At 37.8% G+C, this 26,704-nt stretch overlaps 1 protein-coding gene across 1 annotated transcript; it reads right to left on the minus strand.

Moving 5' to 3' along the window:
• Positions 1-23,945: 23,945 nt before the first annotated feature.
• Positions 23,946-26,471, minus strand: LOC141620049 (protein FAR1-RELATED SEQUENCE 5-like). Its single transcript, XM_074437021.1, has 4 exons — positions 26,115-26,471; positions 24,911-25,711; positions 24,547-24,808; positions 23,946-24,193 (listed from the first exon to the last, which is right to left on the minus strand). The coding sequence occupies exons 1-4, from the start codon at positions 26,469-26,471 to the stop codon at positions 23,946-23,948; spliced, it is 1,668 nt and encodes a 555-aa protein (XP_074293122.1).
• Positions 26,472-26,704: the final 233 nt, after the last annotated feature.

A 26,704-nucleotide genomic window follows, 5' to 3' on the forward strand; every position in this document is an offset into this window, starting at 1 on the left:
ATATTTGCTTAAATCTCCCCTTAATTTCGGCACTTTTGATAATATGGATTCCATATTATTTTTGTCAATTGTCAATATGTCACATGTCATATGTTGCATAAATTTGTTGTGTATTTTTAACATATTAAAAATCAACGTATTATTAAAAATACGTCACATACATAAATTGACTTAGTAATTTCATAATTACTTGTACCAAAATATTTTACCAATTATAAATCACAACAGATTGTATTTATAATAATTCATTCAATTTCAATTGTTTCTTTAAACAATAATTTCATCCGAGTAATGATACAATTCGATTACTCAGACCGTATCTCATTTAATCACATTTCAATGTGATACGTAAATTTTACTTCCAAAATCGTCCGTCAATTTTTCAAGTAATTTAATTAACCCGTAACATTATACGATTAATTAAATGATCAATTAAGAGTGTTGCCCTATAGGTATGACCTAGGGGGTCAACTGATCACCACCGTCACACGACAGTAATGTCAAACTCTAGTCAGCCAATCATTACCGATATATGTTGATCAGTTGACAGTAACAATATTACTTCCCAATTGTATTCTTTATAATGAGATTTAAACATGTGATCATCATGATCAACAGTCGTGATCGCATTATTGTCGGAGGACACATATTCCAACAATGTCATTTTGGGTTCAAGCCATTTTCAGGCGGGTTGTTTTCAAGTTATTTGGAGTTAACAGTCAGCTTCCGATAATAAACATTCGGGTCGACTTGAATAAGTTCAAGTTAATTCGAGTATTAGGTCGATTCGAGTCCTCATTTCGGGTGCGGACCGGGTCTGTTCTGCCAAGTCTAGGCGTTTGTGTCGTGCATGAATATGAGTTTAATCAGGAATCATACCTGAGGAGTGGGTGGTATGCGATCGGAACTTGATTTCTCATATCTTATGTTTGTTTCAATTTCAAGTGGTATGGGTTTAAGGTTACACCTCTGAAATAAAATATTTTAAATATTAATTATTAATATTATAAAATCATGAAATAAATTTTGAATCAAATAAGTATATAAAAAATTCGATTTATATATGTCATAATTTTTTTTCCACATTTTTAGTTCATTTTAATTTGATACTCATGGGTATCAATCTCATAAGTCATACCCACCCCTTCTTTGGTATGAGAAACTCATACACCTTATAAGGTTGAGCTATGAGTATGAAACTATGAAACCTTTATATTTGTCAAACAAACACTTGAAATGCCCCAAACTTATACCCCATTCCTTTTTCGAGCGAATCAAACACTGAAACACCCCTAAGTTGTTTTAGCTTAATTCCGCGCTCAGAAGTCAAAACCATCTCACTAGTAAGTATATGTATGACTATGTTACCTAGACCTATCAAAAGATGATCGGGCTCGAAAAAATGACTGAAACCCGCCCGGAAATAATTCCAAAATACTTCAATCTTTTCAATCCGAACTCGAAAACGATCCGACTAGTTAGTAAATCGCGAAAGTGGTAATTAGGCCCCTTAACTCTGATCAATTGTGAAATTAGGCCCCATAACTTTTATTTGGAGCAATTAAGCCCCTTAAGTTTCACCAAAAGTGAAATTCAATCCCATTTTCATAATTTTCACCAAATTCTTATATTAATATCACTTTTAATACAATTTATCAAATATAAAATATTTTTTTTATAATTTTAGAACTTTTATATTTATATTAAATATTGAGAATTATTTTATTTTGAATTTATAATATATAGACAATTTATTCTATATGTATGAATGTTATATAAATTATAAACAATTTACTAAATATGTATGTAAAAGTGTTCTTCAATGATTAATAAATTATGTAAAAATTCGTAAAGTTGCAATTAGTAATTTTTAGTTATTTAATAAATTGTTTAATACTAATATATTGTTTTTAATTAAAATTCTTGTGTAAATTTAAAAAATGGGGTTGAATTTCACTTTTGATGAAACTTAAGGGGCTTGATTGCTCCAAATAAAAGTTATGGGGCTTAATTTCACAATTGATCAGAGTTAAGGGGCCTAATTACTAAAATAAATACCCACCTATTTAGGGTCAGGACCCGTTCGACCATGACTCGACCCGTAAATGGGTGAGTTTATTGAATTTTTTTATTTAAAACAAATAAAGTATACAAAAATGAATAAAAATAATTTAAACTTTCAAAAATTTAAAATAAAATATGCCTATTTTTTTTTTTAGTTACATCTTTATCTCAAGATCTTGATCATCACATGATTAAGTACACAAATTGTTACTAAGTACACTGTACCATTTTAATCTAGTCATTATTTGTCACGTAAGTGTAACAACTGATCCAACCAATATTTCGTACAACTGTTGCGATATTGAATATATTAAGAAAATGCTTATTCATACTAATATCAATATTAAACTAGATAATAATAAAAAGGGTAAATTGATAAATACTACTAAAATATTAACTTTCTTCTACGATAGGTATCAAGTCGTCTTCTAACTCTATTTTTTTTTGCCTACTTTAAAGATGCTTTAATCTAAGAGAGGGATTTTGGAAGTGAGTGAGTGGAGATTTATACTTGAATGATGGCTTTTTGGACTTTTTCGAGTAGGTTAATATGAGATTTTCAGATGATTTGGTACCTATCGTAGAAAAAAAGCTAATATTTTAGTATTGATTACTAATTATTGATTATGTTGGTACTGATTATGAAAAAGGGTCCTTATATAGGTACTATTTATTAATTAACCCTAATAAAATTTAAAAACACCTATATATTTTTGATTAAAAATAAAGAAAAAAACATTTGTAAAAAAAACGATAATCTGACCTTAATTCGACCCAAAATCAGTATAAACCGTTCCATACAAACACAGAATATCTCAACTCGTATTTACCCGAACCTGAAATGACTGAACCCGTAACCCGATATTCGATTAGTTGGACATGTCTAGTATTATTAGGCACATTTTCATTTAAGACGGGATATCTGACTTTAGTTTAAGACGAACCAAATATGTCTGTGCGGGATAAATTGTAACACCCCCTTCTTACCCGGCCAAGGTAATGGGAGAATGTTACCATCTCGGTTTCCCGAGGCGGTGAAATCAAAGATACAATTAAGAAACAATTATATAAATAACCTGTTTAATGAATTACAAACGATTAAATGAAATACAAATGTGATTTATGCCTAATACAACTCATCTACTAACTATGCATCTGGATACTCCAAACCAAGGTGCGGCTGAAATCCCGATCACGCCAATCAAGCAAATCCTGTACTCAAGCTGCTCCCCACATGATCGAAAATATCACATGGATCGACACAGGCCACCCCAGAAATAGGTGACAATTACACAGACACACAACACGTCAGTTTCAATAAATAATTATAAGACACGACACGATAAGTAAATATGCAACATGCCAATAATATGAACGAGGTACTATCAACAACCACCATGGTACCGGGACACGCCCAGCCATACCGACAACCACACTGGTACCGGGACACGCCTAGACGTACCGGGTCCGGAAGCCAACCGGATCCCCTACCAGACGTCGTGTCTCAACCACACGAGCACCTCGGTAACTCAAGCCATTAATGTGCACATCCCTCTTGGAGTGGGAAGCTCCAAGAGGCGACTCAAGCGTAAGACGGTCTCCTAACCGTCTTACGTCTCCAAAACAACAACAACAACAACAACAACAACAACAACAACAACAACAACAACAACAACAACAACAACAACAATAACAAATCCTCCAACATATACAATCACAACATACAACAGACAACATGATATGCCAAATACGTCAAAAATGCCAGGTCCTCAAATATCTCGACTCCTCGAGTCGTCATGACCAGCAACATGCAATACGACTCACTCAATGCAAATGAATGATAAAAGACTCATTTTATAAATAAATGCTACAATGAAACTGAGTAGGATAAACCTGTTGGAGCCGTGTCCTCCAGTTAGTGCGGATAACGTTATTACACATACACTTGTACGGACAAGTGGGAGCTTGTTGGGGCTGGTGTCCTCTACAGTTAGTGCAATAACATTTAAATCTCTAAAAGGATCAAAGGGTATACTTTTGTATTATTATCAGTTGGTCCACGTTTATCAATAACGGTTGGCTTGCTAGATAAGTTTGACGTTATTGTCATACAGATGGCGGTGATCAACTGGTCCCTAAAAGTCACACCTATAGGATACGTTTGAGAGATATGACGGTATGAAAATACAGTCATGTTGATGCCTAATTTGACTAAGCAGTTAGTCGGAGTTATTGACTAATAATTAGTCAAACGCGATGTTGAGATATTTTATTTAATACGGATTAAATAATAATGGCTAAGGCGAATTAAACAGTTAATTCGTAAATTAAATATAAACGATTATATTTGATTAATGTATATTGAATAAATTAATTATACAATATTGTCATTATCGGACATGTATTATTATATCGACTAATTCATGTTACTAGACGATATTTTAATAATCGATAACCGATGACGATTTATGATAAAATCCCGTCATATACATTTTAGCAATTACGAGTCGGATCACGAGTTAAATGAGGAGAAAGTGGAAAGCCCACTCCCTCCTCTTGAGACCCGCGGACCGAGGCAAACAAAAGGAGAGGCTCTCTCTCCTTTTGACCTAAGCATTTTCATTTTACAGAAAATTAGGTTTTGGAGGCATTCTCCCTGAAACCTAGATCTCACATCGAAAAACCTCACATAAACTCTCTCAATATTGCAAGGCAATTAGAGAGTACTTTCTAGCACAAGGGGCATAGTCTCAGACGGTCTTGGGTGCAACGATTAGGAGGAAATCTCTGTTGATTTCTGATCTTAGGCCGAATTCTCAAGGACCCGAGGTTGATTCTTTATTCCTTATCGTTTCTCTTGTATTTATGTTTTATGACGATAATCACATGTTAAAGATACGTTATAGTCCTAAAATTTAAGGGAATTTTACGGATATTTCCCTACAAGTGGTATCAGAGCGAGGCCACGTATATTTTCCATTGTGATTTTCATAAAAACGATTTGAAACGATTTTTATTGTCTCGAAAACCGTGCGGCCACATGTTATTCTGTTTGTTTTTGTGTTTGTTTTCGATTTGGTTTTTGCATATTGTTATTTTACACGATCATTATAGCAATATGTTAATGTTTTGTCAATTGTTGATTTAATTTTATACGAATTAGGTCAAAATTGCCATTGATTTTGCTTTGTCAAATCTTTTCACGAGGGTTTTTATTTTTCAGAACTGTTTTGGTCTCAATCGAGTGGATTTCTAATCGATCGAGAGCTTTTCTGACTTGTTTTTGCTCGATCGAGTATATGTTATACTCGATCGACCTGTTTTTAAACCCCATCTGTTCGATCGAGAAGCCCTCGTACTCGATCGAACAGGTTTGCTAATAAAAGTCCTCGATCGACCACAAGTTCAGTCGATCGAGCACTTTCTGTTTGGCAATCTTCTCGATCGAGTGGCAGCTTCAGTCGATCGAGCCTTTTGTTCTTCGATCGAGGACTTTAGTGTCTCGATCGAGGAATTTTTGTTCTGGCAGCGTGTAAAATTTATTTCTTTTGTTTTAAATTTTCTTTTGGCCATAAAATGTACATTATACAGATATTGTACACTCGCTTGATAGTGAAACGGTTCACTCACGTACCATATAGTTATTTTAAAGCGAATTTAAAGTAACGGATTATCACGGATTAAAATTAAGTTGATAGAAGCGGTTTTGTCACATAATTTTAATCGTTAAAAGGTGGTTTGGATAAATTTAACATAATTACGGAATTATGTCACGAACAAATTTTAATTTTAGTTGATGCATTTCTTTTTATCGTTATTTTGGATGCCTTGAATGCTTTTAATTACGTATTTATTTTTACAAACGGTTGTAACTTAGTGTGGCCTTAGTAGAACGTGTTACCGTAATGATGGAACACGGTCTTGGTTGTATTTTGAGATCTTGTATCTCCGTTTTGGTTTTTTCCTTGTAATTACAGTTTTATTTAGAATGTAAATAGGTTTATATTTTGTAAATTTTAATTGTAATTTTGAGAAGACCAAAGATGGAGACCGGATGCTCACTCATTGCTTTGACAAAGATGGAACATCAAGACAAGCTTCTAGGGTCCAACGGTGGATTCCAAAGTTGTATTATGTTCTTTTTACTAGGATAGGCCACACTAGGAATTTTTATTTACGTTTTGCATTCTTTTATTTATTTTATCGTAACGATAGATTGCATCATATTCCGCCTAAAAACCAAACCACCTAATTATTGCATGAAAACTGACTCATATAGAGGTCACGCGTTGGTTTTCTATGGCATTCATATGTCACACGATCATTTTAAGCCATCACCTAAATTAATTCATTCACGCAGTTGCTAGTTTTTCGTTCACTTAAAATGAATTAAAACTAAGTTGATGGGATCTTCCTCGTATAACCGAAAATTGAGAATAGTCTTTATAGGTCAAACTCCAATGAATCCCTTCTTCGTCGGTAGGCATAATATGACCCCTTCTACGTCGGGTAAGTTGGAACTGATTGACCCATTTTATCTAAACACTATGGTCACTCGTACGATCCTGTGATTATGGTGGACTATAGATAGGATTTACGGAAATCTATCGACCAGGAGTTCTTACGGAAGAACTAGCTAAACAGTTGGCTTATCAATTTACGGAAATTGAGTCTTGGGATCACTTGTATTATTCTTGAGGGAGATCAATTATGCAAGTGCAATGAGTCTACACGATTAAAATGAATTTTAAATAGACTTAAATCACCTCGATGAGTTGCTTATTTCGTTTTGTTTTTCCTTTCTTTTTCAGTGTAGATCACGATCACTTAAAACTGCTAATAACAAAATGGCTGGCCGTCTTTGACGACCCAATGCCAAGTGCCACATTGGACCGTGAGTCCTGGCTTCGGATCTTCATGAATCAGATGAATCAGTCCACTCGACTGAAGAATGATGGATCAAACTTCGCGGACTGGGAGGCGGCATTACGGAATGCTTTGCCGCGGTGATGGGAAGCTCAAACCGACATGAGCCCATCCGTCAAACCCAGGCCCCACGGCTGGAGCTAACAAGATCGCCAAGTATAACGATTTCGTCATGGAAGCGGGTGCGATTAAAAACGTACTCATTTTTGCAATGGAATCCAATTTGCAGAAACGCTTCATAGCCCAAGGTGCGAACAAGATTTTCACCACGCTCACTAAGGAATTCTCGAAAGCACCGAGAATCGTGACCTATGAGCATACCACTCGCTTCTTTGATGCGAGACTCCGAGAAAGGGCCAACCGGTTAGCCCACACATTCTCAAAGCATCATTGAGAATGTCGAGAGATCGGAGGCGCTTGATTGTAAAATCGGCGAGAACATCGTGATTGACCGCATGCTTCATTCACTCCACGATGGTTTTGCGCTCTTTAGAGCGAATTACTATATGAATGATTTGAAGAAAAGTCCTCATGAACTACACTCCCTTCTCGTACAGACCGAGAAGGACATGAAGTTCAGTGGGAGCTTGAAACAGGATGTTCTCGTTGTGTCAAACAAGGGCAAGGGTAAGGGCAAAGCTCAGGCAGACCTAGCGGTAGGTAAACCGAAGTTTAAGAAGTCGGGATCAGGTAAGAGTGGGCCTGGTGAGGCAAGCAACTCATCAGGCGCGACAAAGAGCAAGACCGAAAACATGGAATGCCATCACCGCCACAAGATGGGCATTGGAGGCGTACATGTCTGTTTACCATGAGGACATAAAAGCGGTCGCGTTAAACCCGTTGGTATGTCTTCTTCCTCTTCTACTTTTATTCATATGATTGAGATTAACCACGCAAGTTACGGAACTTGGGTACTAGATACTGGTTGTGGTTCTCATCTGTGTAATCATGTGCAGGGGCTCCGAAACATCGAACCCCTCGTAAAGGGTGAGGTGGACCTGCGTGTCGGGAATGGAGCACGAGTGGTTGCCGTCTCGAGGGGAACATACGTGATCCAGCTTCCTAGCGGATTTGAGTTATTTTTATATAAATCGCTATTATGTACCCAGTCTTTCTAAAAACATTATTTGATTTCGCACTTGACAAACTTGGTTTTTCATTTGTAATAGAGAATAATTCTTGCATTTTCTCATTACACGATATGATTTATGGCAAGGCAGTCTCCATGAACGGAATTTATGTTTTAGATCAGACCACCGAAATATTACACGTAATGAATAAAAAGTTAAAGGTTGGTGACAAAGATCAAACATACCTATGGTAATCGCCGTATGGGACACATTAATGAGAAACGCGTAAAACAGCTCATAAAGAATGGAGCTATCTTGGCCTTTGATTTTCAATCATTTGGCACGTGTGCATCATGTCTCATTGGTAAGATGACTCGAATTTCCTTCAAAGGTGTTGGAATGCGCGCTGCTGACCTATTCGGACTCATACATACGGATGTGTGTGGACCTATGTCAATCACCGCACGAGAAGGCTATAGGTATTTAATCACTTTCACGGACGATTTAAGTAGATATGGCTATGTCTACTTAATGAAGCACAAAAGTGAATCCTTTGAGAAATTCAAAGAATACCAGAATCGGGTGCAGAACCAGCTGGGTAGAAAGATTAAAACACTACGTTCAGATCGTGGTGGCGAGTATCTTTCTCAAGAGTTTGATCAACACCTTAAGGACTGTGGGATTGCCTTACAGTTAACTCCACCTGGAACACCTCAGTTGAATGGTGTGTCCGAACGGAGAAATCGAACACTACTTGATATGGTTCGATCCATGATGAGTCACACCGTGTTGCCTGACTCATTGTGGGGTTATGCTCTTTTGTCAGCTGCTCTAATACTTAACCGAAGTCCGTCTAAAGCTGTTGACAAGACTCTATATGAACTATGGAAGGGAACTGTCCCTAACTTGTCGTTTATACGGGTTTGGGGCTGCGAGGCTTATGTCAAGTGGAGACACGAGGATAAGTTCGGCCCGCGATCGGTCAAGACATACTTTATAGGTTATCCTAAAGGAACACTTGGTCATTACTTTTATTCGCCAACCGAACAACGTGTATTTGTTGCGGCTAGTGCGACATTCTTAGAGAAGGAATTTCTCGAGAATGCAAAGAGTGATAGAACCTTCGAGCTGTCGGAGGTTCCAGAACCAAATACCGAGCAACCATTGGAGGAACCAATTCCTTCAATCCCGGCTACGGTTAATATTCCTGAGGAACCTAGGAGGTCGGGAAGAGTCTCTATTCCTCCGGATAGATACATTGGTATGGTCGAGGAACATGACATAGATGACATTCTACTCTTAACGAGTAGTGAACCCGCAACCTATAAAGGTGCCATGACTAGTTCTGACTCAAAGCTATGGCTTGAGGCCATGCAATCCGAGATGGACTCCATGTATGAGAACAACGTATGGGATCTTGTTGACTTACCTGCTAAGGTTCGTCCCCTTCAATGCAAATGGCTTTACAAGATAAAGCATTCTGTGGAAGGTCAACAAGATATCTATAAAGCACGACTAGTTGCTAAAGGTTTCACCCAAGTCTTAGGGTTTGCACTACGATGAAATTTTTGCACCCGTAGTCATCTTTGCGTTCCATTCGGATTATCTTAGCGATTACCGCTTTTCATGACTATGAAATTTGGCAGATGGATGTGAAAACCGCCTTCTTAAACGATTATTTGGAGGAAGAGTTGTACATGGTACAACCCGAAGGTTTCATCGATCCTGAACATCCTAAGAAAGTGTGCAAGCTTAAGCGTTCCATTTATGGACTTAAGCAAGCATCTCGGAGTTGGAATCATCGCTTCGACCAAGTTATAAAAGAAAATGGATTTACTCGATCGGTCGAGGAACCATGTCTATATATCAAGTCGAGTGGGAGCAAGATTGTCTTCCTAATATTGTATGTTGACGACATACTCCTGATTGGGAATGACATACCTCTCTTAACTTCGGTAAAAGTATGGTTGAAGAACCATTTCCAGATGAAAGATCTGGGTGAGCACAAAGAATTTTGGGCATCCGTATCTATCGAGATAGATCACGTCGGATGTTATCTCTCAGTCAGGAGTCTTATATAGACAAGATACTAGAGAGATTCAGCATGACTAACTCCAAAAAGGGGTTTCTTCCTATGGCTCCGGGGGTGCATTTGAGCAAGTCTCAGGCACCAGAGACACCGGAAGAGAAAGAGCGCATGACACGGATTCCTTATGCCTCGGCTATAGGATCAATCATGTATACCATGATATGCACACGTCCAGACGTGGCATATGCATTGAGTATGACAAGTCGATTCCAACAGCATCCAGGTGAATCACATTGGATGGCTGTCAAGAACATTCTTAAGTACCTACGGAGGACTAAAGATTGGGCATTGACTTATGGAGGCGATCAAAAGCTATGCGCAACCGAATTCGTGATTATCGAGATGACTCGAAATCTCGATCTGGATTCGTTTTTACTCTTAATGGCGCTGATCACCTGGAAGAGTTCCAAACAAAGTGTTACAGCAGATTCTACGACCGAGTTCGAGTACTATATCTTTGCGTCGAAGGCCGCAAAAGAAGCGATATGGATGCGTCAATTCTTACAAGGACTATCTGTAGTGCCTAGTTCGAATGACCCTATCACCATCTATTGCGACAATAGAGGTGCCATCTTCCAAGCTAAGGAGCCTAAGTCTAGCAACAAGTCTAGACATGTACAACGGAAAGCTCATCTAATCCGAGATTACGTGGAGCAAAAGGAGGTAGTGATAGAAAAGATTGCTACAGATGATAACATAGGAGATCCTCTCACTAAACCATTACGACAAGATAAGCATGAAGGGCATGTTAATTCCATGGGAATTAAACGTGTTCCTGAGTTGTAGTACTCTTTTATGGATTAGATTCATTCTCTTTTGTACTCTATACGACATCATCGTTTTGATATTTATATATTTTGTTTTTCATGTGGAATTGCACGACAATTTTTGAACACCACAAAGTGAACTGAACAAACATTATATTTTGGTCCTTAATTGCCCACATGAGCTGATAACTCTGGAAATTATTTTGTGACGTTGGTTGATGGTGGGTTCAACGAGCCATAAGTCAAACGGTTGACTGACCAATCACAGAGGCGAGTTATACGGATATCTCGTAGGACACAATTGTGACATCGACGTGGAGTCCTAAATGTTTTATAACATTCGGTGCCAGGTCGTGGATAGGACCTCCATGGTGATCCTAAGAGTCGATTCTTTTAACTATCGACTGTCTCTTGAGACTAAGGCAGATTTTGGGTGACTTTGGTTTCTTTCTCACGGTCATCCGTAACAGGGGGCCAAGTAGATTTTTTCGGGTCATTTCATCTTTGTGCTTAGATCGGAAGGAGTCGAGTTGAAGGAAATATTCAGCCTTTATCGGGTACTCGATATTTCTCAGGGCCACTCGAGGAGTCAGAATCGAAATGCATGGCCATGCTCGAATACGGATTCGTTTTATCAGTTGAGTTACTCTCTAGTCGGGAAACCACTGGATACGAGATCGATTGTAAAATACGACCTTTGCGGATCCGGATCTGCAAATTGTTTTACATTGAGTGGGAGAAAGTTTAAATGAATATGAGAATCGGTTATCGCACATACACTTGTACGGACAAGTGGGAGTTTGTTGGAGCCGTGTCCTCCAGTTAGTGCGGATAACGTTATTACACATACACTTGTACGGACAAGTGGGAGCTTGTTGGGGCTGGTGTCCTCTACAGTTAGTGCAATAACATTTAAATCTCTAAAAGGATCAAAGGGTATACTTTTGTATTATTATCAGTTGGTCCACGTTTATCAATAACGGTTGGCTTGCTAGATAAGTTTGACGTTATTGTCATACTGATGGCGGTGATCAACTGGTCCCTAAAAGTCACACCTATAGGATACGTTTGAGAGATGTGACGGTATGAAAATACAGTCATGTTGATGCCTAATTTGACTAAGCAGTTAGTCGGAGTTATTGACTAATAATTAGTCAAACGCGATGTTGAGATATTTTATTTAATACGGATTAAATAATAATGGCTAAGGCGAATTAAACTTGATTAATTCGTAAATTAAATATAAACGATTATATTTGATTAATGTATATTGAATAAATTAATTATACAATATTGTCATTATCGGACATGTATTATTATATCGACTAATTCATGTTACTAGACGATATTTTAATAACCGATAACCGATGACGATTTATGATAAAATCCCGTCATATACATTTTAGCAATTACGAGTCGGATCACGAGTTAAATGAGGAGAAAGTGGAGAGCCCACTCCCTCCTCTTGAGACCCGCGGGATCGAGGCAAACAAAAGGAGAGGCTCTCTCTCCTTTTGACCTAAGCATTTTCATTTCTGAGAAAATTAGGTTTTGGAGGCATTCTCCCGAAACCTAGATCTCACATCGAAAAACCTCACATAAACTCTCTCAATATTGCAAGGCAATTAGAGAGTACTTTCTAGCACAAGGGGCATAGTCTCAGACGGTCTTGGGTGCAACGATTAGGAGGAAATCTCTGTTGATTTCTGATCTTAGGCCGAATTCTCAAGGACCCGAGGTTGATTCTTTATTCCTTATCGTTTCTCTTGTATTTATGTTTTATGACGATAATCACATGTTAAAGATACGTTATAGTCCTAAAATTTAAGGGAATTTTACGGATATTTCCCTACAAAACCTACCTCAAAGCATATCCGCATAAGCAATTCGTCAAATATAAGCTAGGTCCGCCTCCCAAAACCGTCTCACAAAACTCATCTCCTAAAATACGATAATAATACAAATACGTATAAATATGCTAATCTAATTATACAAATACGTATAAATATACTAATCTAACTATACAAATACGTATAAATATAATAATCTAATTATACAAATACGTATAAATATACAAATCTAATACGTATACACCTAATTGCATACCTATCTTATACTCTTATCCAAAACCCGACTCAACTCAACCACCACCAATCAACACCATCAACAACACACCAAACAACGGCACCAACAACCCTCACGGTTCAACCTCACCCGTCCAACACTAGCCACCACCGGCCATCACCGTGGGTCCCCCCACCACGGAGGGTCCAGCGGCAACCACGACCGAACCCGCCACCTACAACCAGCCCCGACCCAACAACAACAACAACAACAACTAACAACAACAACTCGAAACCCTCCTCTTCTACCTTGAAACCGCCACACACGGCCGCCCTAGCCGCCAACCATGACCACCCCTCAACACCTTCGACAACAACCACCCTGAAACCGGACCCAAACCAACCCATAACATCCTTAAAACCGAAGCCCTAACACCGGTTCACCTAGATCCCAAAAACCCAACCAAAACCACTCGGTCAAAGCCTTATATGGGTGGTTAACGGCAATCTAATGGTGGTCAAAGATGGGTCAAGGTCGGGATGGGTCAATGGTATAAAAATAATAACATAAAGGCTAGTATAAGACGGTCTTACCTCAGATCTTGAGATGGAGGGACTAAGGGCTCATATCTTCCAATCTCTCTCTTTTCTCTTTCTTTTGTTTGTGTGGTGGAAATGCAAATGAAATGGATGAGGAGGGTAGATGAGGGATAATGGATGAGGGATAAGGGAGTATATATATATATATATATATATATATATATATATATATATATATATATATATATATATATATATATATATATATATATATATAGTAATAAGATCAAGTAAGTCCATGTCTAACATTTGAGTCCATGAGTTCCATTATCTACCCTTAGATCTTGTTATTGAATGGCTTAGATTAAAAGAAAAAAACAACTAATAATAATATTCTAATGCCTAAAATAATTACCTCTCTCCTCCTACCACTCATAGGGTATTAGCATGCATGCAGGTTGTCAATCAAAACATCACACACACACGTCCTACAAACTTCCCCCCATTTATCATCTCTCTATTATTCAAAACAAATCTTCCCCCAAAATATTTCCCCCAAATTAAACCCCATTAATTTTCCCCCAAACTGCTGCTCTAAATCCCCCAATTTTATTGCTTTTTTTGTTACCTTATTATCGTTTTTTTCTCCATTTTCTTTTCTCACTTGCAAGCTGCCATTTTCGTCCATTCATATTACTTTGAAGGTATTTTTGTTGGGTTTTAGAGTTTTATGATTTGTTTTTGGGTTTTAAGAGTTTTATGATCTTTTCTCTTCATTTATTTAGACGTTTTTTTTTTAATTTATTGGACATTGTTATGTAATTGGACCGTATTTGGTAAGCGTACTTTGTCACCATTGTTCTGCATCTTGTTCTATTTGATCACCGTATTTGGTTTCTTCATTTTGATTAGCCGATTATTATTAGCACATTTAGGACATGTAGGACATTTATTTTTGATCTTTGTATTTTGTCAACTAACGGTTTTAGCATATATGTTCATATTCATTAAGATTAGTCGATTTTTTGAAAAATCCTACTTTTGTTGCTTACAATTACTCTTTCTTTGTTAAAATTACAGTTTATCCAATTTTTTTTTTGGAGAAATCCCACTTTTGATTACCCTTTTGTTAGAATTACACTTTTGTTGCTAAAATAACACTTTATGCTGATACAATGACACTTTTTTTGCTGAAATTACATCATTTGCTGTTAAAATAACACATTATTTTGTTAGAATTGCACTTTTGTAAGCTAAAATAACACTTTATCCGCTACAAAACCCACTTTTGATTACCCTTTGTTAGAATCACACTTTTGTTGTTAAAATAACACTTTATGCTGCTACAATTACACTTTTTTTTGCTAAAATTACACTGTTGCCTGTTAAAATAACACTTTATCTTGTTAGAATTACACTTTTGTCAGCTAAAATCACACTTTTTTCTGTTAAAATGTCACTGTTGCCTGTTAAAATAACACTTTATTTTGTTAGAATTACACTTTTGTAAGCTAAAATAACACTTTATGCTGCTACAAATCCCACTTTTGATTACCCTTTTGTTAGAATCACACTTTTGTTGCTAAAATAACACTTTATGCTGCTACAATTACACTTTTTTTTTTTTACTAAAATTACACATTTGTTCGTTAAAATAACACTTTATCTTGTTAGAATCACACTTTTGTCAGCTAAAATCACACTTTTTTCTGTTAAAATGTCACTGTTGCCTGTTAAAATAACACTTTATTTTGTTAGAATTACACTTTCGTCTGCTACAATTACACTTTTGTTTGTCAAAATTACACTTTTGTCTGTTAAATTAACATTTGATTTTGTTAGAATTACACTTTTGTTGCTAAAATAACACTTTATGCTGCTACAATCACACTTTTTTTTTCACGAGAGTTTTCTCATTTGCTGTTAAAATAACACTTTATTTTTTTAGAATTACACTTGTTGCTGCTATAATTACACCTTTATATTGTTAGAATTACACTTGTGGCTGCTATAATTACACTTTATGCTGCTACAATTTAAACTTTTTTTTGTAGTAATTTTTTTTTTGTATGCAACAATTAATTTTGAGTAATGTTAACAGATGTCAGATGGAAATGAGGGTAAATCAGGCAAGTCCAAAAAAGCAAAGGTGCCTGTCAAGTTGAATAAGGAGCTTGTTGTTGCCAAACCAGCCAAACCAGCGAAACCAGCCACGAACAAAATTGCAAAGGTGGCTGTCAAGTGCCGGCCGAAGCAGCTTGTTGAGCTCGTTGAAAAGCTTAATGATGCACAGCGAGATGCGGTACGGAGGATCGGTTTCGGTGGTATTCTGGAGCTTAAGCTCAAAACATATCCGATGGGTCATGTTAAAGATTTTCTGAAAGCATTCAGTGACGAATCGTATATTTTCCGGGCAGCTAAGGATAAGGAGTTCATGGTCACCAAGCATGACGTGTATGACTGTTTTATGTTACCACTTGGTCCTAAAACTGTTGATCTAGTACCTACGGACCGCCAGAAGGATTCTCAAGTGCCGGAGAACAAGCAATTGAAAGATAAATGGCGAAAAGCGTACAACATAAAAGGGGTTAACGAAGGCATTAATTTAGGAATTGTCTTCCAAGATATTTTAAAAAAAAATACAAAAAAGGAGGTCCTCAATTCGCAGTGTTTGTTCTCGCTCGCCATGTCATCATTCCTAACTCCAACGTCATACAGTGGGGTTGACTTCAAGCTTTTGAGAGCTGTTGAAGATGTGGACTCGATTACGCAGTACGATTGGTGTACTTATGTGCTGGAACATTTGGTGAAGGCTGCGGCAGCTACTGGTGAAAATAAACAGACGCTGCTGGGGTGTATCCCCTTTTTAATGATCACGTACTTTCAACGTTTCAATTTCCGTGGAAAGAGTTGTCACCACAGCCTGCCTCTCATTAAGCACTGGGACCGGCAGACGCTTTCCGACAGACTACATGGTGAGCTTGACAAGAACCGTTTGGGTCGGCTAACTTGGTCCTTGGTCAAGTACCCTCGGTGCCTTCAAAAAGAACTGTTAAGCATTGGCGAGGTGCCTAATGACAGCCAAGTGTTGGCCATTGGAAATGTGGTTAGTGATGCGGCATTACAAGTGACTTCAACTGGACGGAAGAAGTTCATCGAGATTGAACTCCCTTCTGGTGTTGATGATGACGAGGAGTTGAAAGCTCGGGCTGTAGATGTAAGTGTTATTTGTTCATTTGTCAAGGCTAATTTTAATGTTTTAAAAATTAGACTTTTGTTTGTTACAATTACACTTTTGTGCGTTAAAATTATACTTTTTAAAGTTAAAATTATACTTTTGTTTGATACAATTACACTTTAGTCCGTTAGAATTATACTTTTTAAAGTTAAAATTATACTTTTGTAGCTTACAATTACACTTTCGTCCGTTAGAATTATACTTTTTGCCCTTAGAATTACACTTGTCAAAATAAAAATTATACTTTTGAATGAACACTTTTGACTGAACACTTGTCCAAACATCTGTATTTTAATGTAGGATGTGCATGAGCTTTACTTGAAGATGCAAAGGAATGCTACTGTCTTCTATTCATGGTATGCAGATGCAGCCATGACGCTCAAAAGGTTAACAGGGGGTCTGAACTATTCTAGTGACCCTATCGCTACACAATGCACGCAATCATTCTTTCAAAGCCAAAGTATGAAGGATTATGCCGTGGAAATGCAGGAGATAGCTGAACGAATAAACCGTTCCGTGAAATCAGCTCCTGTGCTGCAACAAAGTCCAGGTGATCAGTATCAGAATGACGAGGTAGATGACGACGGATACGAGCAGCAGGTTGGGGATGATGATGAAGAGGAGGACAATGGTGATGAGGACGAGGGAGATGATGAGAATGGTGATGATGTTGAGGATGAGGAGGATGGTGATGATATGGAGGATGATGGATACGATAATGAGAAAGAGGTGACTGTAGATGTTGGTACAGACCTCGAAGGCACGGTGGCCGCCTCAATTGTTTCGGATGAAGTAGCCATTGAGAAAGCACGAGAGGTGTCTACACAACAGATAATGGAGGCGGTTCAGTTTTACAGCACACCTGAATTTAAGGACGCTGCTAACAGAGACGATTACAGTAAGGACACCAACGTGGACGTTTGTAGTACTCGTGATATTTCTGTTATTTACAAAAGGAGGAAGGTAGTTGAGAAGGAGGTGGCTGTTGACGGACCACCTAAATTTGAACGGGAAGTTCTCCTAGAGTATTATTCAAAAGAAGATGTTGATGAGGCTGAGAAGAAGTTCTATGCGAATCTTTCGCTGCGCAAAGGAACAAGAGCGGACTATGGACATGGGGGTGCTGTGGCGGGAACCTCGGATAGCCGACAAAAAAAATGAGGAGGATGGGCCCACCGATGCTGATCCACCTGTCACTCAATTCCTATTTTCGTCTGCGGAGATTATTGAAGCGGAGCGCCGAGCAGAAATGCCGGCCAGAGAAGACCAAGGAATCGGTGAGGTAACAGAATTGGTGAAATTGGCCTCGGCCGCTACGGGAACGGATGTGCATGTGAGTGAAGTTATGAATGCCGAGACGGACAAGGACGATGACAAGATTGGGGAGAGGAATGCTGAGGTTGGTATCCAATGTGAAAGTACAGTAGTGGTTACCGCAACATTAGACGATGCTGTACACGTGGATTCGAAATCTTTGGAATTTAGTGGGCCTGAAGATGCGGAGCCTGAGAAGGCGGATAATGCTTTGGTGGTAGATCAGAACATAGAAGTTGCACCACCTGCAACTCAGATCCTATTCTCAACATCTGAGATATGTGACGCAGAGCGCGCAGCCGAACAACATTATGAAGAGGGTGCCGGAAACGGCGGAGGCGCTACGAATGAGGAGCGGTTCTTAAAGGGTAACGAAAAAATAGGAATATGTATTTGCGTTGCAGCAAAGGAATTTATGGACGTAGAATGGACAAATCGTATATTTCTATGCGGACGTAAACATGTATTTGTTTGAGGAGCACCCAATATCTGTGCATGCTTAAAATGAGGGGGGGTGGAATAATGACGAGCCAAATTTGGAAACAAGTCCTCAGACAGCGGTAGAAAAGGTGGTGGATGGGGCTGTAGTGAAGGATCACGGAGGTAATGCATTGACCTTTAGAGTTTAGAAGTGCCATGGATGAAGTTGTTTTGTTAGAATTACATTTTTCCCTGCTAAAGTTACACTTTTTGAAGTTACAATAACACTTTTATTTCTAAGAATTACACTTTTGTCTTCTGCAATTAGACAATTTTTAGTTAAAATAACACTTTATGTTGTTAGAATTACATTTTTCTCTGCTACAATTACACTTTTTTAAGTTAAAATTATACTTTTGTAGCTTACAATTACACTTTTGTCTGCTTGAATTACACTATTTTTAGTTAAAAGTAGACTTTTTTGTGATAAAAACACTTAATTTTCTTTGAATTATAATTTTGTCTACTAAACTTTTTTTTTTTCTCTGCCACAGTTTCACTTACTTTCTGATGATGAAATAACACTATTTTTATTACAGATGCAAGTAGTGGAGGATGATGCCGTAAAGTCTTGGGAGGGACTATCGAGCCAGAGAGAGGTAGCAACCGACGTAGTACCGGAGGCACGTAACGCCGACATTCCTATCCCGTGCACCGTACGTCCCTCACAGTGATCTGAGCTACCATCCTTTTTTACTTCACTCGAGTGAGCCCTTACCGTGCATGGATCACGTCATTGAGAACCTTGGGTGTTCTATTGATTGTGGGGCACCTAATCCTGAATTGTGCTTTGCGACGAGAAACCTAGCATTCAGTCAGGAGCTCTTGGTGCCAATGTTTAGTGAGAGGAAATACTTGATTGACTATGCGTTCAATCAGTCAGACGCGTTTTCTGAGCTGTAAGTGTATTAAATTTTTACAAGAGGCCCTAAACTTTCCTAATTATATATATATATTGTTGACTAAGTGAATTTTGGGTTGTAGTGAACGATTGGTCCAATTCAACGAGTTTTATTTCATTACGCGGGAAGATATTGCAACTTTGAACCCTCGGGAGCAAATCATGACAAGTGTTATTGATGGTTGGTGCTTGCTACTCAACCATATCATGAAACCTTCGGACATATCCCGTTGTTTCTTTGGCCTAAGTCACACTGTAAGTTCAAATGTTACCTTTGTGTCTTAAAATTACACATTTGTCCATTAGAATTATACTTTTTAAAGTTAAAATTCTTCTTTCATATGTTAAAATTGCTCATTTGTGCGTTAAAATGATACTTTTGGCCGTTAGAATCACACTTTTTATTGTTGACATTATACTTTTAACATTACTCTTCTGTGTTAACAGTACACATTTTTTGGTTAAAGTTTCACTTTATTTTTATAAAATAGCTATTTTAATTATCTGATCACGCATTTAACACTTTTCAAATAAAAGGACCTCGCAAGGTCTATTTGGAATGCTCAAAAGCTTGGGAAAGTATTGAACAAAGACGAAGACATTTTTGGTGGGTGGGATGCCTGGGCTGAACTCTGCCGTGTACCATTCCAGCTTGACACGGACATGGTAGGTAACAAAACATGTAAATTTTTATCATGATTTTTAAGGATTCCTTTTGCTGATATTAGCCACATACGATGCAGATCTTTCTGCCCGTGTTATCTGGTGACGGTGATCACTACAGCTGCGTGTGCATCAACTTTCTCACCGAGCAGATTGACTATCTCGACAACCGCAAATACGATGACCCATTAGAAACGCTCCCTTACGGAGGGATAGCGCGTATTTCGGTAAGTGTACGATATCCAAAAGTCAACCAATTTATATGGGTCGTACCACGTTAACTCGCTGACGCTTATTCATGTTCAGGCAAATATAATGGGGAAGTATTTGGTGTCTAAAGGGCTGTCTAAGGGGGCAAAGGTCAGCGGGTTTAAGATCGTCAACATAGAGTTAAGCTGGCAAGCTCAAGGGTATTCGAGAAATGACTGTGGTGTTTTCATGATGCTACATATGATGTTCTACCGCGGAAGCCCTTTTCAATGTGACCTCGGGAAAGAGGATACTATGAGTTTGTACCGTGCTGAGATTGCTTCAACACTCGTCCTCTGTGACATTAACAGTATCAGAGAGGACATCTTGATGCGGGTTGGCTATTTCAAAGCAAGCTCTTTGGACATCCGTTGACAAGAAAGTTGAATCTTTGTTAAGAGGAAAACAGATGGTGACATAGTGCCGGAATCCACAAAACGTGCGCGTGGCGAATCAATCAAGAGCCCGTTATGGAGGTGACACCTGTTGCCATGCGCATTCCATCTGGTAAAGCGCTATCATCTGTTAAGAGCCATCCTCGTGGGAAGGGGGACGGGTTGGGCTGCTCTCTCGACTGTGGTAGAGGTGGTCTCAACACAAACGTGGTGTCCAAGATGCTCCGGAGTAACCAAGCGTTAATCAAAGAGATTAAACAGAGGAGGAAGCATGTTGCCGACTATTGCTTGTTAGATGACCACAATTATGATGAACGGTCTGTTAATCTGTCTTAATTAACGACTTCTTTAATCAAGGATACTCAGATTATTTTTCACATTTATTCTACTTTAATTAACGACTTCTTTAATATTACGGAGTGCGGTGAGCAGTGATCAGTACACCCGTCACGCAACGCTCGGAGAGTCGACATTATGTCCCCTGTTGCTGAAAACCTTATGTCGTTGAATGTCATCGAGTCTTTGGTCGATTTTGATGAACCATTTGGAGAAGGAGGAATATGGCGACCAAATGAGGATGTCATTCTTTGGTATACGTCACATGGTAAATCCATTAACCATTGCATCATATTTATGCCCAGTTCTATTACATCTTTGTTACTTAGAATGACACTTTTCTAACTTACAGTTATATTATGTGAATGTTTCACTTTAGTTCTTTTAATCAACAAAAGTGTAATTCTAACCGTGTTAAGTGTAATTATAAGGGACAATAGTGTCAATATAGGTGACAAAGTAACCACATTAATCATGTTCACTATTGCCTTTTAAAGGATATACTGTTGGGATTGCTTGAGACGTTTGAACAACTAGGCACACAATCGACAAAGAACTATGACAACTGTATCACTCTGGGACACCTTCATCGTCGACAAGTGAGCGAACCTTTAACTTGACAAAGACTTGCTATTTGTCCCGTTCTGCATTGACGACCATTTCGCATGCGTATGTATCAATCACAAATCTAATACTGATCAACTTCTTGGACGGGCAAAGGCATTCTCGATTTGAAAAAGTCGCAGATTTGGAAGAAAGCAGCGCGTTTAATTGTAAGATATTGTTCATCCCTTTCTTCCGAATGCTATCTTTTTTGTTCAATCAGTTTGTTGAGGTAATTATGTACATTTGCAGGCTAGCGCAGTGAGTGATTATTTAGAATCACGGGATAAGGATAAGAAGAACACTAGGGCACGGGAAATTCCTAATTATGCGTTGCGGCAGATACCTTTCAGCGGGATGTCACCTACTCTCAACTAACCAGAGTCGGGTCTGTTCACCATGATGGCTATGCTCTTATACGAGGGTCTTCCTTTTCAGCATGAAGACCTTGAGAAGAAGAAATCAAGGCGCTATTTGATGATCCAGCTGATAGCTACCCTCGTTCTAGCAGACATGAACGTTTTGCGCGAAGGTGTGCTCGAGAAGGTCAAAGCCTTTGTTAGCACAAAGGACAAACTGTGGAAGGTATTACAACAGAAGCGTAGACTGCCCCGTGCCAATGTGAAAAAATAACATCCTTAATTTAGTAGTTAAGTTTTTGTGGGAATATTGCCTTGGCTATGTAAACACTTATTTCATACTTTGTATTATCTGTAGATGTTAGCAACCTTCATCTAGACAGTTAGTTTTTGTGGTTGTAAATTTTGTCAACATTCTATAAGACAAGGTGTTTTATGTTAATACATATGACATGCCGGCAAAGAATGTATTTAGTTCAACAATTGTGAGTAATATGTTAGTTAAATCGTCGAGGAAGAAAGTGTGGTCTGTAATACAAAAAAGTGTAATTCTAATAAGTCGGAAGTGTAATTCTAACCGGCCATATCGTGTGAGATAGACCTTACATTACACAAAATATAAATGTTATTTTAAAAGGCAAAAGTGTCATTTTAGGGCCTTTATTTATGAAAATATAGTTATGCTGTTAAAAGATGGTGCAATAATATTTATCAGTAATTGCTTAAATTACGAGGTTGTCAGTTAAAATTATACTTTTAAAGTAAAAAGTATACTTTTGTTTGTTACAATTACACTTTTGTCCATTGAAGTTATACTTTTTAAAGTTAAAATTATACTTTTGTAGCTTACAATTACACTTTAGTCCGTTAGAATTATACTTTTTCCCCTTAGAATTACACTTGTCAAAGTTAAAATTATACTTTTGAATGAACACTTAACTATGTTATAAGGTTTTACTATAGATGAAGTGTAACTGAAATTGCATACTCTGTAATTATAAGTAGTTTAAGTGTAATTCTGATCATAACAATCCTACCCTAAGTGTGATATGAGGCCATTGCAATTTTATTCCCTAGATATGTGTAATTGTAAGAACATAATTTGTCATAATAGTCAAGAGTGAAAAATGAAACGTTCTGGTTTAGCACATTATAATGTTTGTCAATAAAAAATACTTCAACAAAATACATTGTAATACCAAAGGCGACCAGTTGCCTTCCGACGATTTGATGTCTAAACACAATACGAAACATCATGTTGTACCTCGTATTTTGTGTAGACATACCCAAAAAAATGTACTACTTATTAGGTATTATAATGATTATTCTAAGATGCCTTCTTCGTCTTCTTCTTCTTCTTCTTCTTCTTCTTCTTCTTCTTCTTCTTCTTCTTCTTCTTCTTCTTCTTCTTCTTCTTCTTCTTCTTCTTCTTCTTCTCCTTCTTCTTCTTCTTCTTCTTCTTCTTCTTCTTCTTCTTCTTCTTCTTCTTCTTCTTCTTCTTCTTCTTCTTCTTCTTCTTCTTCTTCTTCCTCCGACGAGGGTGCTGACGATTGCGACAATGGTGGGTGCTCTGCGAATGGGTTGGGGCAGTTCCTTTTGTCATGGTTAGCTAATCGCTTGCAATTTTTACACATACGTTTTGGCTTCCTTGCCAAAGCAACTGCTTTTTCCTTCATCGACAACATTCTCTTTCCGCTCCCCTTGTTCTTGGATTTCTTGGGCGGCAAAATGGTTATCTCCTGACTAGGAGAACATCCAAGAATTTTCTCCAACTGTTGTTGTTTATTCAATGGTGATCCTAATGGTGAAAGTTTCTCCTTAAACTGTCTAATTAGACTAGAAAAGTTATCGACATCATTCTTCATTTTGCCCATGAGCATACCAACTGTCATCGATGAATCTCCGACCACATTATCGACATCGCAATCTGTTTTCCATCTATTATATCAACGTCCTCAGTTGCTTCACCATTACAATCAAACATTTTAGACAACCTTGCATCTTTACACCATCTTTGAACAACATATTGTTCTGGAATAATCTTTACTCCGTTTGACGAGTAAATCCATATGACATGCCGGCAAAGAATGCCTTTCCTCTCAAGCATTCTGCAGCTACAAGTGGCTTTCAATGTATCTAGTTCAACAATATAGAGTAATATGTTAGTTAAATCAGTCAGAAGAAAGTGTGACTGTAATACTCAAAAGTGTAATTTTAATCAATAAAAGTGTGATTTTAACGAAAAAAAGTATAACTTTAACAACACAGTATAATTTTAACAAATTTTGTAATTTTAACAACCCAAAGTGTAATTTTAATGAACAAAAGTGTAATTTTAATGGCTTAAAGTATAACTTTAGCCACCCAAAGTATTATTGTAACAACCCAAACTATAATTTTAACACCCCTAAGTGTAATTTTAATACACAAAAGTATAATTGTAACGGATAAAAGTATAATTTTAACAAACAACTGCTACAGAATGATACCTGGGCAGTATGTGACCTCATAATTTATGTCCCTGTTTGCATCTCTTACAGTGGTCACCTCTAAAGAGTCACACTCAGTAAATCCTCTGCTTTTACAAGTACCGATTGAGCACTTGGCCTCTTCTTGAAATTCCTCGAATACTTTATGGCTGTACACTTGCGCCCCGTGCACTTCGATAGCTAGATGCGTTGATATTACAGGGGAACGTGTATCATTACAGTTGTCAATCTGTTTCTGTGTGTGTCTTTCTTTGGTCCATCGCTGTCAAAACGCATCGAAAACTCAACTAATATTCCGACTTACTCTCAAATCTCTTAAAAAAACTATTTTCGCTCTATGATCTTTGGGTTGTCCTCATAACACCCCCATATCTAGGTCCCTACAATGAGCCATAACCCACTGATTCCTTTTAGCGTACATTTCTTGGAACCAGTCAATGTTATTAACATTGTGTTCCCTACCAATGTCTTCCCATTTTGCATCGAACTCTGCCGCTTCAATGTCTTCATCCCATATGATGGCATTCAATTTCTTTAAAAAGTCTGAATAATCGTCTCTCGTCATTCCAAACTTGCTTGGCACCTTGTTCATGATATGCCACATACAATATCGGTGCCGTGCTGTCTTGAACACCAATGGCACCGCTTTAAGAATACCTGCATCCTGATCGGTGATAATATACTTAGGCTCTTTCCCACCCATCGCAGCCAGAAAATGGGTAAAAACCCATTTAAACGAGTCTGCATCCTCATGAGCAACAAGCGCTCCATAGAAAGTGACTGATCGTTTATGGTTATCAACCCCAGTGAAAGGTGTGAAGGACATGTCATACTTATTGGTGGAATACGTCGGATTGAACGACACTGCATCCCCAAAAACTGAGTAGTTACTTCTAGCGATTCCGTCGGCCCATATAGCTTTACTAAGGCTACCGTCAGAATCAACATCATAGTCAAAGAAGAACCCTGGCCTAGTAACAGACAATTCCTTAAAGTGGTCCACGAACATTTGACCGTCCCGTTCATGAATGCAGCATTTCACATCTCTGTGAAAGTTCTTAAAATCATTCAAACTAGCTCCGATGTTTTCAAACACATTAACATGTTCCTTCAAAATTCTGTAAGTCTTCGTTGCTCCTATCTTCAGTTGTTGATTATTGACAATCTTTTAGATGTATGTATTTTAATCAACAAAAAGGTAATTAAAACAGATACAAAAGTATAAATTCAAAAAACAAAAGTGTTGTTTTAACAAGAAAAAGTGTAATTGTAGTAGGAAAAAGTGTAATTTTAGCAGACAAAAGTGTAATTCTAACAAAATAAAGTTAACAGATGTCTTAAATAAGTGTAATTGTAATGAAGAAAAGTGTAATTGTAATCAACAAAACTGTAATTTTGACAATATAAATTGTAACTTTGACGGATATATGTATAATTGTAATATACAAAAGTGTAATTTTGACAGACAAATGTATAATTCCAATGACTCAAACAAAGTGTAATTCTAACCAACAATACTGTCAGTTCAAGAAGGCGAAGGCTAACTTCAGAAAACCTGGAATACTCACCCTTGAATTATAAAGGATTATCATTTTGTGGTAGTCTGTTATGTTGCATGCCAACTTTTGAAACTCTCTATCTCTGGCTGATACGAGTTCATGGTTGTGGCCACTGTGGAATCTGTCAATTCTTAATTCCCCATTCCTCATGAATAGCCTAATCCTCGCTTTGCAGCCAACGCGCCTGACTTTGTGTCTCCTGCCTGAGTCCTGACGGCCACTACACTCCAATTGTCCCTTATGTTTGAACCCCTCCCGGTTGCAAACCAACAGTTTAGATTTTATTTCCCCGCCACGCCATCTCTTAGTCGTGTACTTACGCACATCAAAACCACAAGCAATAGCATAAATTCTATAAAATGTCATTTGCTTCCTCTATTTTAAATTCTGTCCAACATAGGGGGTGAACTTAGCTTCAACGTCCCTGCAAAATTCTTCCTCATTCGGCTTTCGTTTTCCATTTTGCTCAATATTATCTGTCAATAGTGTCATTATTATCAATTCTTTTCATAACAATATTAAAGTAACCCATTTATTTGTTAAAATTATATCTTCCTTGAAATTACACTTTTAGTCGTTAGAATTACACTTTTAGTTGT

The sequence above is a fragment of the Silene latifolia genome, chromosome X, assembly GCF_048544455.1.
Source record: "Silene latifolia isolate original U9 population chromosome X, ASM4854445v1, whole genome shotgun sequence".
NCBI classification, from domain to species: domain Eukaryota; kingdom Viridiplantae; phylum Streptophyta; class Magnoliopsida; order Caryophyllales; family Caryophyllaceae; genus Silene; species Silene latifolia.

Excerpts from the sequence above, each read along its gene's own strand:
- LOC141620049 (XM_074437021.1), bottom strand. The coding sequence starts at position 26,471 with ATGACATTTTATAGAATTTATGCTATTGCTTGTGGTTTTGATGTGCGT. Across the intron at positions 25,712-26,114 it reads TAATCCTTTATAATTCAAGG|ATTGTCAATAATCAACAACT; the intron begins GTGAGTATTCCA and ends TACATCTAAAAG. Across the intron at positions 24,194-24,546 it reads TGAGGTCACATACTGCCCAG|ATACATTGAAAGCCACTTGT; the intron begins GTATCATTCTGT and ends TTGTTGAACTAG.